The sequence below is a fragment of the Sipha flava genome, unplaced genomic scaffold, assembly GCF_003268045.1.
Source record: "Sipha flava isolate LNK unplaced genomic scaffold, YSA_version1 88_pilon_pilon, whole genome shotgun sequence".
NCBI classification, from domain to species: domain Eukaryota; kingdom Metazoa; phylum Arthropoda; class Insecta; order Hemiptera; family Aphididae; genus Sipha; species Sipha flava.
The window spans coordinates 1,008,761-1,025,444 of record NW_020273630.1 but is presented as its reverse complement, the minus strand read 5'-3'; the positions used below and the strand labels follow the sequence as shown (position 1 = coordinate 1,025,444).

The following is a 16,684-nucleotide window of genomic DNA, read 5'->3' as shown; positions in this document are numbered from 1 at the left end:
ATCTATTTTTATGCTACTTTGTTATATGAATATTATAATTTGAATAAAAGTTAAAACTATATATAATATAATCAATTATACATGCTGTCTTATAAATGTTATTCTATATTTAATGAATATTCATATATTTTATTGCATATTTATGAATAATATAATACTTATCTGTGTTCAGATGATGGTGATGCTTTATCCCTAGGGAAAAACGATGAAGATGTGGACGAACTTAACAAATTAATAGATATTATGGAAGCTGAAGTTAATGACGAAGATGTTGAAACATCAAAAAAAGTTAATAAAAGTATAAAACAAAACAATAAAAATACGAATGAAAAAAGTACGGAGCCGAAAATAGAAAATAAACTAATTGTGAAAGTTGATGATTCAAATGTTATAAATCCACCAAAGGTTGTTAAAAATTTAACACCTATAATTAATCCACACGAAAAAGAATTAGAATCAATTAAAACTTTAGAGGAAATAAGAAACCCTCCAGCACAATGCATTCTATTAAATTCTCGTGTTCCCTTAAAATCACCATCACTACGTAATAGAAAGAAATCAATATCTCCATACAGTAAACATCGAAAAAGATCACCATCAAGATCGCCCAGAAAATTATCACCTTTAAGGGAAAAAAATCTTTCTCTGAGGAGGTACTCTCCTCTAAAGTCACGATATCCCTATCGTTCATTATCTCTAAGGAAAAATCACAGATCTTTATCACGAGATATTTCGCCAAAAATAAGACGACTGTCTCCATTAAGGAGAAAAAATTAGGTTTCCTCTTAAGATTAAATCTAAATCGAGATCACCTAAAATTAAAACTACTGATAGAAGAAGATCACCTATTCCATTAAAGAAAGTAATTATATCAAGACCTGTGTCTCCTAATGTTTGCCGTAAAGATAATAATATCATAGATGATGAATACTCGAAGAAAAAAGGAAAAAATCAAACATGTGGATAAGCCAATAGAATCTAGATCAATAGATCCTGTTTTAAAAGCAAGAAAAATAAAATTTGAGTCCAACAAGTTGATTGAGCCCTCACGCAAAAAAAATTGTTTTAAGAAAAACGAATTCAGTTCAAATAGCAATTCAGACTGAAAATAAAGAAATGCAAAATAAAAAGAATGAACCTGAAATAAAACCGACAATTATGCAATTAACAAAAAAATTAAATTAAATCTCACAATCCTTTCCAACTTCTAAAAACATAAGAAATGAGATGAAAAAGGATTTGGAAGTAATAAAATTACAAAGAACTATTAAATTAAATAATTCTCCAGAGAAAATAAAAAATAACCAAAGACCAAGAATTGTGTTTGGACATAACGATACTAATGATTTGTTCATTGATCAAGGTTTGTATAAATATTTTTGTAAATATTAATTATATATAATACCTACCTATTTATATTATTATTTTTGGTAATATTGTATTAATTTTTTATTTTTAGAGGATAGATTTCATTATTACAAAGAAAAAAAAACAACAGTAAATCTGAAACTTCAGATGTACATAGTACATCTAAAGAAGAATTTGAATTATCAGTATAAAAGATGTCTAAAGAGAATGAAGAAAACAGAACTGAAAAAGATTTGTGATCTGATTTTTAATTTATTTAAATTTTAATTTAATATCTTAATTATTTTTTGATTGAAATATTCGATAAATAAAAACTATAATTACAACTATTGGATAATTAATAATTTTGAATAAATAAAGATTGATTTTACTGTCTAGTATATTTTAATATTTTTAATTTTATTATTATCGTATTAAACATACTGTGCCTAGTTATAAAATAAGCTTATCCAAATTTTATACTATATTCTCTGCTCTTTTTTCATAAATTCTAAAATATGGAAATAATTTGTTAACAAATCACTTGTTATAAAACAATGTTATATTTTCTAAATATGTATTTTTTAAGTGAATTCCTAAATTACAATTATTAATTTTATAGTTAATAATGCAAAATAAACATTTCAACTATTAATTCAATCTTTAATGTAAACATATTTTAATGAATGTACTTGTATATTTTTTTATTAGGACCGCCTTGACTTTGAATCTTGTTTTTGTTCAATTACTTGCAAGTGCCTAATGAATATGTTAATAGTTTATATTTAAAATTACTGGTTTAATTATATCTGATATAGAAAGTTCATATAATGACATTCAGTGTCGTCTAATTAAAACTAAATTTTAGGAAGTAGGCAAAAATAAATTCTTACTACCCACCACCTATTTTACCATAAAAAAAAAAAATACAGTGTGTTCAACGATAAATTTAACACGAAATATTTCTAACGCATCACATTTATTTAATCTTGTTTTTTTTTTTTTTTTTTAATCTGTAAAAGGACTTGAATTTTTACTTATTTTCGAAAAATTCAAATTTTTAACCTTTTTTTTCCGTCCATACGCAGTAATCAGTGATGAATGCTGACTCTGATGTGTGCTCATGCTCATTTATCATAATGTTTTATAGTTATATTTAATTTATAATTAGTAAATAATTCACAGATTTGTATTAAATTATTAATAAGACTTTAATTTAATATATATATATATATACAATAGCACTTACTTAAATAATACTTAACTAACTAAACTATATTAAAAAATAGCACAATAAAATAAAACGATGAAAAATTGTCATATAATCGTACACTTAAATTTTATAAACTACGACATTGATGAAGTGCAACAGAATATGCATGCCCTGGGTAATAAATACAGCGGCTGCTAGTAGAGGTGGTTTCCGAATAAACTGTTATTTTACAGCGGTAACAAGCGTCGTATAGCTTGCGCACACATCCAGTGGTGCACATAGGGAGGGTTAAGGCTGTCGACTGACACCCTTCAGAGAATTGGTGAATGACTAGTTTTGTGTGAACTTTTATGAATATTTGTTTAATTTAATACTAACCAATTTTTCAGCTATCCAAATCAACATACTAATAATAGTTACCCTAGAACTAAAGTGTTATATGAGAATAAGTAGTAGGGCTCAATCCCAAAAATTATGCTATACAAACTTATAAATTAATACCCAAAAAATTGAATAATAATTAATATTAGGTTTATTTTAAAAATTTTCATTTTTAGTATCTTTGTTAGTAAAAAAAAAACCAAAAACACTTAAAAATAAGGATTATACTATGCCTAAACTCAGATTTTACTGGTGGAGGTGGATGGGTACCTCGAAATATATATTTTCGATACCCTTGTTAAAAATCCACTTTGGGCCACTGCACACATCTATCGCATGCTCTGTAATTAAATGTTACAAAGTATAACAGAATTAAATTACATTAAGTTCTTTTAAAATATGTAATATATTATTGATTAAAAAATAATTTTTGTATTTTAATTAATAACGTTTTTATTCCTAAGCATGCTGCTAACCGGGGCATGCTGATCATGCCTGGAGAATTCGCCTCTGTTTAAGATACAATTTATTACCATAGTATTTAACATAGGTAGGTTATTATTAATTATTTTTTATTAATACATTATAATACATTTATTTATTCATATTAAATATTCAAAATTAAAATCGAATAATTTAGGTATTTTTTTTCTATTATTAATAATCTTCGATAGAATTAAAATGCTTTTCTTCAATTTTAAGTGCATAATAAATACTTAAAAGCTCCTTTGACCTTTCTTCTTCTAGTCTGTTTCGTAAGGGATTGTGAACATAAGATCAATTAGAATATATTCTTTCTAATTGTGCTGTGGTTGCTGAAAGATTCAAAAGTTTTTTTTGCTATGGTTGATAAATCTTGATGTTTATTTTTAGCTAGAGACCAAAATGTACCGGGAATTAACTGTTGTTTCTCAAAAAAATCGGGCAAAAAAAATGTTTGTACCCATGTATAAAACATACGTAAAACTGGACATTAAATACGTGAGGTATAATACATCAAAATCATTATCAGGTATAATACGTCCCAACCCTGATATATAAGAATACTAATATATTAGTTTTTAATGTTGTACTCAGGAGAAGATCTAGGGGAGGTTCAGGAGGTCAGCTGACCCACAGTTAATAGTTGTCGACAAAATTGGCCTCTTGAAGACTTCTCATATTTTTTAGTTGGCTGAAGTTAATACCATACTGGGCCGAATACCCCAGTTTCTACCCCTTCCCCTAAATAACATCATTTGTTTAATTGTATAATACAGTAAATTACTTTTATGCCACACCTCATGTAAGACTCCAGTGGCGTAGCCAAGGGGGGGGGGGCTAAGGGGGCTATAGTCTCCCCCATAGGCCGTGTTTATATGTATAATGTATCTTGACTATTTAATAGAATCAATGATCATTTTAATCAAAGGCTTATTGATGTTATGCCACTTGAAGGACTTATTCCGGCCAATTTAAATATGTATGACGATAAAAATATTATAAAAGCTGCTAAAATAAATGTCCAAGATCTCCATGATGAAACCTCATCTACAATCAGAGCTGACCTGTTCATATGGGGGCAACAATGGAGTCAAAATACTATTCCAAAACCGAATTCTGCTCTTGATTCACTCTCTCATCGCACCAATCTTCGACCAAACATTAAAATACTTTTACAATTATTAGCCACGTTACCAGTTACCTCTTTCACTCCAGAAAGAACGTTTTCAGCACTTAATCGCATAAAAAATTTTTTAAGAAGCACCATGTCGGAAAACAGACTGAATGGGTTAGCTATGGCTAATATAAATAAAAAAGAGCAATTCGATGAAAATGAAATAATAACTGAATTTGCCAGAAATTCGCCTATGAGAATGCAGCTGTCAGAGTGGAGCAAATGACTGAACACTGAAACCAAAATTATTATTATTATTATTATTATAAATTATATATAAATAAATATTTTTAAAACTATACTAAAATGCTTGAATTACGTTTAGAAACTTGGTGGTAGATGGTGGGGGGGTTAAGGGTGAATTCTCATATCCTCTCTTACCTTACTTATCCAAAAAAAGTGGTTAGCCCCCCCCCATTTAAAAATCCTGGCTACGCCACTGTAAGACTCCACAAAATATAATAAATGTTAATTTTTTCAATGATAATTATGAATAAACTTGAAAACACATATTATTCTGCCATAGTGTGTTTTTTTTTATAACAAGGTATATACTTATAATTCAGTTTCAGACCTTATAAGTGGCCTGAAACAGCCTGACCCACAGTTCTCCAACTGTGGATCCGCTCCTGGTTGTACTACAAACATCCATGAGTTGATCATTTATTTTAAAATAGTATATATTTGTTTATATATGTACATATACTAAATAATAATATGGATGTGATTTATGTTAATAAATAAATATAACAAACAGTTAAAAACATCAAAAAAAAACGTGTCTTTAGAAGGTAGGTATACGTTTTATTTTATTATATGCCGTTTAGGTGCCTATAAAAAAACATTATTCATGTGTATTACAGTGGCGAAGCACGAGTATTTAAGTTGGGGAAACATTAAAATAATACGTTACAGCCCCCCTCCCCCCATTTATAACTTTATATGTATTTATGATAAAAGGAACACGGTCATTTATTTTGTATTTCATATTTTTTTTTCGTATGAGTAGTTTACTAATCCATCATTCAACATTTTATTAATTAAATCATCAGGCATAGTGGCAAATGACAATAGTACAATATTTTAATATTTAGATACGAATATCACGCCAGAAATAAATAAATCGTAAAATAAAAACCAACCAATAACTACGATAACAAAATTGCATTGAACGATAACGCATCAACGCGAAAAACAATGACGTAATCATCATTAATAATGTACAATAATGTATATTAAAATGAAATAATAAATACGAACGCCAGACATGTCTCATAGCGCAATGATAATCCCTACTCAATAACCTATTCCCTCTGCACACCGCGCCTTGAAAAACGAGACGCTGAAACGCGTCGTCTCATGATAATAATTTTTATATCTGTATTTGGATGTTAATAGAATTAACTACTACGCCACAACGGACGACAGCTCGCGTGCACGGTCCGCAACTAATCTATTTTAAGAATATTAATACGGTATGGCACAAAAGTAAAATTATGATAAATATTGAAGTATATATTATATAAAAATAAATAAGATATAATAAAACCAAATTATGTATCCGTATTAAAAGTGTGTAGACATTGTCTCATCGTCTCCTGTTATGCTTCGCCACTGGTGTGTTATATATATATGTTATATATTTTTAAATTTCCTCATATCGTTTCATTTTTAAACATTTATAAAATACTCTTAAATATTATAACTAACCATAAAACACTATTAAATAAATATATATATATATTCATCAAACTCTATATACCTACTTATTTTTTAAATCTTTTTTCATTTTATCGGTGGGATATATTTAAATAATAGCTACAATATTAAGCAAAGTTTGTTTTATTCACCTCGACAATTATATTTGATTATATAAAGTAATCGAGCAGCTTAAAATTATGAGCTTCAACGTTTGGTGTAGTCTACAAGAGTATCAATAATTTATTATATAATTATTATATTTTATTCAATAAACAGTTATAAATATTAATTTGTATTACTTTATACATCGATTAACACGGCAAATCAACTATATATAATGTATACATCATTGATAGTTGATCGATAACAGTATCAAAAAAAAAAAAAAAAAAAAAACCATTAAATATTATACTATAATTTTTATAGTATAATATTTAATAATTTTTTTAACCTCTCAAATAAATCAGTTAACTTTGGTGTATTAATTTAGAAAATGACATAAATCAGCTAAAATTATATACAATTTATCTATTCAACTTTTTTAGTTAGTTTTTAGTACCTAAACACAAATTCGATAATCATACAACTCTTTGGCATTAAAGTTATTTTAATACATTTATTATAGTAATTTTTTGAGATATTTTTTTTATCATTGTAAAGTTAATTATTTGATATAACAGTATAACTTTACGTTATACATAATATAACCCAATCGTCCAGAAAATTTGGAAGTTATTAGATTACGGCTGGAACGGTGTATGACAACGATCAAAGATAACACTTGATACTTCAGCAAACATTAATTTACTTGCATATTATCGTTTATTAAATTAGTTTCACATACTCATATAATTGTCACAATTCGTCATCAAACATAAACCGTACAACAATATTGGCATCTTACAAACTTTCTAGACACGCTCTTTAGGTGGCTGAGTACTTGATAAGTGAAACCCTAAATTTTTGTTGGTAAAAGACTATGTATACTTAATAGTTATGTACATTTTAAATTGGTGGCACAAAAAAAAAGCAAAAACACTCATGATAAAATTAGCCGTAAACGAGATAATGCCAATGGATGAGTCTTATCAGCTATTCAAACATGTGCACAGTGATTTATACTGCAATTTTAGGCAGAGAAAAGTATTATTTTAAAATATTTTTAGAAAGGTTGAGAGTATTGTTGTATGCACCTTATCAAATATAAATACAGTACACAATATAATTAATTAACCCGTATGAACTGTAATAACAATCTGATTACCTGAGTAGTTTGATTTTATATCATTACCTGTTCGACCGTTCAATGTGTATTTCAAACAATTTTTGTGATTACAATATTAAGTATTTTCACGATTTTTTTTTTTTTTTTTACAATGAAAGTCGACACAAAAGGTAAGTTAAATATTAAATGATTAACACATTTTTTAATTTATTGATAGGTTCAATAGACTAAATCAAATTGGTAAATTTCAATGGAAGGTATTTTAAAAGTTACTAATAGTAACTATTCACAAGTTATCTTCTCTTATAGTACAACTTACTATAGATTCAATGGTCTAACTTTCATTTACAGCCACTTGCAACTGTAGTCTTTATTTTTATTTTTACAGCTTGTTCTAGTGTAGAGAGAAAATTCGAAAATTACACATATGAAGATTTCTTTAAATGTTTGCATGATAAAGGCCCTTTAAAGCCTCAAAAAATTAAATCCCGGCTATTTATTTTAAATTTATTAAAAAATAAATATAATGGAGAACTTTGAACAGTATGTATAAAAAACTTGTGATGAAAAAAAATTCGTAGTTTTGCAGTAGTTTTGACAAGATTGTGGCCTAAAAGTGCTAGAAAGTTGAATAATTTATACAAAAAATAATAAACAGTGGCTTGAAACGGAATTTATAATGCTAAATATTCAACCCTCAGTTCCTTTTACTTCATGTTTATTAGTTGGCCAACCACCTAAGTCATTCGCTGAATGTACTAAAAGATCGAAAAATCGAAAAATCGAAAAATTAAAGGTTTTTATTAAAATCATATTCTTCCCCAGAAATAGTTTATGCTACTCAGAGTACATTAAAAAAAATCGGGTTAGAGAAACACTGCCATGTTATTAAAATAATCTTTAATTACACCAACTAGATCAACAAAAATGAAAAAAGCTTAATTAAGTTTTCTATCGATAGGAATAAGATCCTACACAGCAGATGAGGCATTAACTTTTATCTTAGATAATAAATTGACAAAACAGCAGTACATAAACATAAGGAAACCGGCAATGTTACGAAAAGCCAATATATATTCAAGTTATGAAAAATTTTAGATTCATAAAAAAATGTTACCCCAATAATATAAATATAACTGAAATGTTTTACAAGATTCCAATTCAGAATCTTCTTGACCACACATGCATCCGAATATTTCAAATCGAAAATGTACTACCTATGGAACAGGGTTTGTTTGATTTTGAATTAATTTATAAATGGGGATGTGATGGAAGTAACGGGCAATCACGATACAAATATCGGTTTTCAACGTCAACAAATTCAAATGACAGCGACTTATTTATATTCTCCTTGGCGCCATTACAACAACTCCGATGTTCCATCTATAGTTCCGAAAATAAAAAAATTCTGTGAAAAAATCCTCGAACTTCTTTTACGAGATACTATCGAACAATAAAGTGTGAGTATAAAAAAAAAACTGCGCAGTCTACCGTTCAAGAAATCGAGGAAGTAAATAATGAAATATCATTGATAGATAATATCGTCCTTATTAAGTTGAAATATAATGATTTTGAAATAGAAGTTCGACACACACTTATTTTTTCGATGATTGATGGCAAGGTATAAAAAACATGTATAGTTTTATATAGTTTATATTATTAAACAATCATTTAAATAAAAATTTTAAGTATCTTATATTTTATAGGTTTGTAATTCTATGTCAAATACATCTAGTCAGGTTTGCTATATATGCAAATGCAGTCCTAAAGGCAAGAATAACATAGAAAAATGTAGAAAAAGAGAGAATGCACAAGACATTTTTTATAATATTGGACTTTCAACACTTCATGCCTGGATCCGATTTTTTGAACGTTTAATACACTTTGCCTATCGATTAGAGTTTAAACAATGGCAGGTATGTACAAAAGTGTATACTGTTTTTCTTTTAGTTCTAATACCGATAATAACGAATATATGTTTTATTTTTCAGGTTAGAACACTTGAACAAAAATTAAGTTTTTCCAAACAAAAAAAAAGATATTCAAGTTCGTTTTCGAATAGAAACCGGATCACTGGTAGATGTTTTTCTACAAAGTATAAGGTAAAAAGTCGAAATTATTTTAGTAAATTATATTTTATGTATTTATATTTATAATTTATACATTATAGTATTTTACACTCAATATTTATAAACAAAAAAATATTAAATATTAAAATATAATACAAATTGTTACCAAGATAATTTTTTTAAATACATCTTCAATACATTTGTACATTTATAAAATAGATAGTGGAACTACGAATGACGGAAACACTGCACGCCGATTTTTTAAAAATGCAGAATAATCAGCTGATATAACAGGATTAGACTTAGAAATTATAAAGCGATTTGATGTTATATTGAGAGCACTTGCAAGTGGATACGAAATTAATGTGGATGAATTCGAAATGTATGCTTTTAAAACTGCAGAACTGTTCATTTCGTTGTATCCATGGTATTACATGCCAGCGCGCATAAAATTTTGATTCATGGAGCTGATGTGATAAGCAATTCACTGGTACCTTTAGGTAATCACTAACCATGAATATTAAATTGTGTATGTATTGAATTCTAATTTATTTTTCATATGTCAGTTGTCAGAAGAAGTCCATGAGTCTAGAAATAAAGATTTTAAAAGAATTAGTGAGCATAATACTAGAAAAATATCAAGAACATGTTAAAATGAAAACTTGATTCATATGTTACTGATTTCATCCGATCTTTATATTTCAAGCTTACGATCAATTCCAGCCAAAAAAAATTGTTGAATTTGATTAAGCCGTTAAAAAAATAATCATTTATGTTAGATCCGATATTAATTGTAATACGAGTAGTTCAGACTCTGAATAAGATTATTTTGTTAAATATTATTATTTAATTTAATTTTTATAATCGCATTTGTAATTAAAAATCACATTTAATATATAGATTAATCATCTATAATATTGCATTTAAAAATATTCCAACTCCAAAAATAATGTATTAATAATTAAATTCAATATCATTATTAGCCACCATAAAAAAAAACCACCCATGATTATAAGTATTCAGAATAAATAATTGTAAAATAATAATTTAAATAATTAAATTATTTTTTAATAATAATTAATTATAATAATAATTAAATTATTATAAAATAAAAAAAAAAGTAATTTCTTTAATTCTAATTGTTAATTAGTAAATTAAAAAATTAAAAATTAAATTAAATTTTAAATTAATTGTTAATTTAATTATACTAAGTAACATTAACTAAACGACATTAGGAAAACATATTGTAAATAAAATAATTTTGTCCGCCTAAAATTGCACTTCAGACCACTGTGAGATGTATAAAATATGACATTAACCATTGTATCTATTATATATCATACATAAACTTTATTCCTATTATTAAATATATTGATTTTATGTTTCACGATTATGATTGCAAATAAAAAAAATGCACAGCTTCATTTAGAAAATCGATGTTATAAATAAAGCATAAATCAGTTCACAGAGAATATTAATTAACAAGATGAATAACTAACGTTTACCTCAAAACTCATTAGATAACCAGCCGTTCAAACTAGCCAAATCACGAAATACATGACTATTGCGACTTTATATATACTATTTATTTGATCGGAACGATGTATACTGGTGTATAAGGTGTATACTGAATTGAAATAGACTGAGTTACATGCATAGATCAACGAGTGGGTGAGAGGTACCAATTACACTTATCAATATAAAATATGAGAAAAAAAATGTTAGGGTCATTCGGAGAGTTTAGACGTAAATGAAATACTACATATTATGGTCGATTGTCTTATATGAAAAGTAAGCCAAAAACATAGATGCGCACGTTTATTGTTTAACGTTTGAGAAGAAATTAGTCCTACCAAATATTCACAAGGTATTATTGTAATACATCATTAACAAACCGTTACCACAAATTGACGTGTTATTGTATTTGTGTTTCATTGTACTTTTGTTTTCAACAATTACCAATAAAACTGGAGTATACTAAATGCTAGTATTTTTCAACGGCACTTTTTATTTAATTCAAATGAATATAGGCACCACAAAAAATACCTATAATATATATAATGAGGAAATAGCATATCACACCTATGATATAAGTGTACAGGAATTTTTTTTTTGTAATTAAATTATTATGATTACAAAACCCACTTTTGTCTTTTTTGTATATCTTATACTGTTAACTGTTCTAACTGTTTTTTAATCTGAAAATTACATACATTTAAACATACGAGTATATTAGATGGAATTAAATCAACGCACATAAATCATGGAAAGTAATTGCTTAAAATATGTAATTTATAGTCTTTTCTGTAGTGGACATAATATAAATTGCAGCATAATAGGGTTCGGGCTTGATTGCACTGAAAAATATTAAATTAATATTTGTCTCTACTTTTATAAAGTATGTGCTTGAACTCTGGTAAAATCTAGTTTTTATATATTAGAGAGACAGAATTTAGTTAAAATATTAAAAATAAAAGTAATGTAACTTGTTAAATTATCGAAAGCGTTTAATAACACTCATATTTTTCAAACAAACATAAACTGCAAATATTTATGAGCTATAAAATGTTGATTAGTTTTATCACGTTTAAAGTATAAATATTATATTTATTTTGTTTATAATATTATGTTTAAAGTTGGCTATTAAAAAAAATGAGTCTGGACCAAAGAAAATCATCATTAGAGATTAATCATTGAAGTTCAAAATAAATATTTTATTCTATAAATTTACCGAACACAAACTTAAAACAAAATTTTATAAACATATTGAATTTATTCACGTAAGAATTGAAATGCATAATATATTTTTATACATTACCTATGAGGATAAAGTAGTAGTAAATTGTAAGACACATAATTATATCACACTTAAATCGAATACTTCAAAAAATTATATGGAATGTATTAAAAATTATAATTTATAGCATATTACCATGCATAAAATGTAGTTTAAGGATTTAAAATTAATTTAATCGTCGGAACACAGACAATAATCAATAGGTTATTAATTTAATTTAAAATGGTTTACAAATAAGAGAATTAGATAATTTTAGTTAGTTAGAAACTGTAATCGTAATATATTTGTGTATACATAATTGATAAAAAAAAAAAAAATCATTAAAAAAGTATTTTTATCATTTTAAGTATTTTACCACGTAATTATTATTTTACTGATCGAAAAATTAAAACACCATAGAAATATTATAGATATATTATACACACTAAATAACAGTCGATTTTATATGACTCAAATGTATAGATTTTGAAGAAATTTCTTTAATTGTTGTATGAATATATTATAATGTACTCGTAATAAGACTTTTGTAGTGAAACATTAACCAGAAATAACACCACATTTATTTAAGCATCAGAAAACACAAATTTACACATATCACGTTTTATTATGTATAAAAAAAATCTCAAAAATCTCAAAATTATTTAAGGGTGACACAATTTGAGTGTTATTATTATATAATAGTATTATATTTGTTATTTCTTTGGAAAACACTTGTAGTGGATAACAAACGTCGATACTGTCGATATTTCGTGTTAATATAAGATATAGTAGAATCGTGTCGACAGCATAATGCGTGTTATCACGTTAATAATTTATTAAAGTTATCATACGATATTTTTATAATTATTTTAATAATACTGGCTAAATGGCTACAAATGAGTTGTATCCCAAATACAGAGTTATATCCGGTGGATTTTTTTCGGGTTACACGAGTTGTGTCCCGAAGAATTAAATATACAGGTACCTAGATAAGTTGTATACACAAATTGATGTATTTTTCAACTACAATACTACACATATAATATGTATATAACATTGTACACAGAATAAAATTGTTCCGTTATATTAATTTATAATAATAGTTATAGTATCTGTATATAATAAAAATAATAATTGTAAGTATCTGCGAAAATAATAATATCTAAAAAAGTATGAATTTGTAAACAATAATGATCAATGTTGTTACCAATGTCGTATTAGGGCATTCTAATGATATTTTAATTTTATTTATTTAAATTAATTATATGATTTTAATTTATCTACAACCTAAATCGGTAATTATTAAAATCAACATACTGAACAAGATAAAATATTCCTTAGATAACCAAAATATGTGGAAATATGTGTAAGTATTCCGCCCGGAATTGTATCGACCATTAAAAATGCGATTTTTTAAAAATCTCTTTTTATTGCGCACGTAGAGTGTTTAATTGAAATCACTACATCAAATTTCAAGTTAATACGTTCTGTCGTTTTTCAGACGTAACGAACGTGAGTGAATGATATTTTAATTCTATATAAACATGGATTGCGATACTTGCAGCGTTGATATTTTTGTGTTACTTCGATGCGTTATCGAATTTGGTCGAGATTTGTCGAATAACGGCGCGCGTTTTTACACGGGAACGCGTATTTACGTCCCCGCAAAAGCACGGTCATTAACTGCTCGTATTATTTATTCGATTATTATACGAAATGCCGTGTTTTAATTACACGCCGATGCGACGGGCCTTGTTCTTATTGTAATTACTATTGTTACCGTCACGAGCGGTGTCCGCCCGCCGTCGCGGTAAAAGCTCGTCGTCGTTGTCTTGGTAACAATAGACCAAAACACGCGAAACTCGGCACGCGCGTGACCCTTAAAAAAACGGAATTTTCGACGGATCCTACGTCCAATTTAACGTACGGGGTCGTTCGAGAAAACGGGAACGTTTGGTACAACTCTTTCGCAAGAAGGAAGAAAGATGATCCGTAGAAAAGAAATGTACTTAGTTTTGTTATTGAAAATACTCTCCACGTTGTAACCCGTTACGAAGAGTAAAGGTTTTTTTTTTTAAATTTATGTCTGCGTGATGGTGTATTTGTTCGTTTAATATTTATGTATTTGTATGTAGCCCATTTGTTGTAGCTCCTATTAGTGAATTTTCTGAAATCAATTAATGCTGACGTTGTGAATCTCGCTCCTTCCAAAACCTCCAAAATCGAATTGTGCAATAACTGAAGCCATCGGACCACCGAACAGCAGTTTGATGAGAAAACGATGGAAAACATAATTAACGTCCGTATTTTTGTTGACGACTCGCTATGTCTGGAATATAGACGTACAAATGGACATCACCTTAACGATATTCATTTTAAGTCATGATATTTTTAACCTTAAGGCCCTTAACGGCAAATAGTTAATACATTGCTTTTATAATAGTCTATTATAAAATCAATGGTTTAGATGTTTTCGATAAAAAAAAAAGTTATAAATATTGTTCCAAATTTACACTTACCATAAATTGTTTAAATATATACACATACTTACAAATGATTTATTAATACATTTATATATTGCAATAAAACTGTAAAGATTAACCAAACATTTTTCACATAATGTATGTCTGCATCAATTAAATTTAAAAATTTAAATATTTAATTTTCTGCCTATTTCCGTTTTCACCAAATTATGTTTATGCTTACATCAAACTACTATTATTTACAAAACCATCTTAGGGTCAATGGGTTAGAGGCATGATATTTTTAACCTAAGTGTTTTGAATGGCACATAACGTAGATTGTTAACAACGAAAAAAAAAAATGTTTCAAATGTCCTAGATTTTTTTTTGGAAGAGCCCAATGTATAACATCAAAGCACTGTCATCTTGACGACTGCACAGAAGACCGCAATATTGCATAACCACGGAACTATTCAAACTACAAAAGCAACCATTCGACGGCGTGCGACTTTCACATCGTCAAAAGTCATTTAATTAGAAATAAGCACTTGGCCGTCACTTTAATGTATGTTAGTGAGGAAAACGAGATACTACACTACAGCGTTTGTGATTCGTGCTACGTAGCAATATATTAAATATATAATTTCTTTTGAAATAGAAATTATCATAAAATGCTTTTGGTTTAGAAATTATGAATACTTGCATTCAGTTGTTCTGTAATATATTTATTTTTTTTATCTTCGTATAACGAATATCCTATTTTAACTGAATTATCAGTTGGTTCAAAGAGATTCCGTTATAAAGAGGCTTAACCATATTTTAATTTTCATGTAAGTTATGCATATATTTAAAGTAATACATTGAATACTCATCACCAGGGCTCATAACTTATAGCTCTAAAAAAAAAATTTTATAAGCGCTACAATATGATCTTAAACAATTTCATATAGACGCTTAAATGTGTAGAAAAAAATAAAAAATATTGTGTATAAAACAAAAATTTCCCTCGTTAAAGAAACTTATCGTGATCGCTCATATTGCTATATGATATAAATAAATATATAACTTATATCATATGCAGAAGAATTAGTTAATTAACATGAATTAATTACAAATGTAAATAATTATCACTACTAAGGTACTTAATTATCAAGCAAAAATATTTTAAAAGCTACGGAACTGAAAAAAACTTAAAATAGCATATATTTCGAAAAAATATTGCAATAATATGCAACATAAAATTTCATATTTAGCTTCTTAGTTATCTGAAATACATTTACAACTCATATAGATGTCTCAAGAACCTCTCTCGAAAAAAAAATGTAAATGCTAGAAGTTATGAGCCCCACTCATTACTCGCTTAGCGTTACGTTTGCAAGATGGATGCAAAAACGCTGCGGTCCCCGGATCTCGCTGTTTGTGGTCGTGATAAGTGTTCCGTGTACGGTGCTCGAGCGCAGAGATTTAATAACAAATGATTGTTACAAAAACCGATCCCTCCATATACTTCCATCAATCCATGGAGCTGTTAGGTTTTAATTATAACCCGAGGTCTATTGGTTCCGATCCTCTCTAGACTCTGTGTGGCGGGGGACAATAATAACTGTTAGGTACGGCGAAAGTAATCGAGTACATCGGCTATACATGACGTAATAATCTGCATATCATATAGCGTGCGTCAGTGGTGCCAAACACGCACTCCAGGCAGTTAAATTGTACCGCCTAGAAAATTAAAATATTTAAAAAATAATTATCATTTTAAAAATAAAATTAATTATTTTATATATTATTTAATTAATTTTATTTTGCAAATGATAATTATTTTTTAAATGTTTAATATATTACGTGGCAAG

The 16,684-nt window shown here is 27.5% G+C and overlaps 1 protein-coding gene across 3 annotated transcripts in view; it reads right to left on the bottom strand.

Annotated features, from left to right (window-relative positions):
* Window positions 1-12,485, bottom strand: part of LOC112693547 — a 30,030-nt gene extending 17,545 nt beyond the window's left edge. For 2 of the 3 annotated variants that reach the window (XM_025568657.1, XM_025568658.1), the window contains exon 1: window positions 11,099-11,125. In XM_025568657.1, coding sequence (XP_025424442.1) covers window positions 11,099-11,110 — 12 coding nt within the window. In that variant the 5' untranslated portion in view covers window positions 11,111-11,125. Of the gene's footprint in view, window positions 1-11,098; window positions 11,126-12,411 lie in introns of those variants that run through there. The other variant, XM_025568659.1, reaches the window with a different exon arrangement.
* Window positions 12,486-16,684: the final 4,199 nt, after the last annotated feature.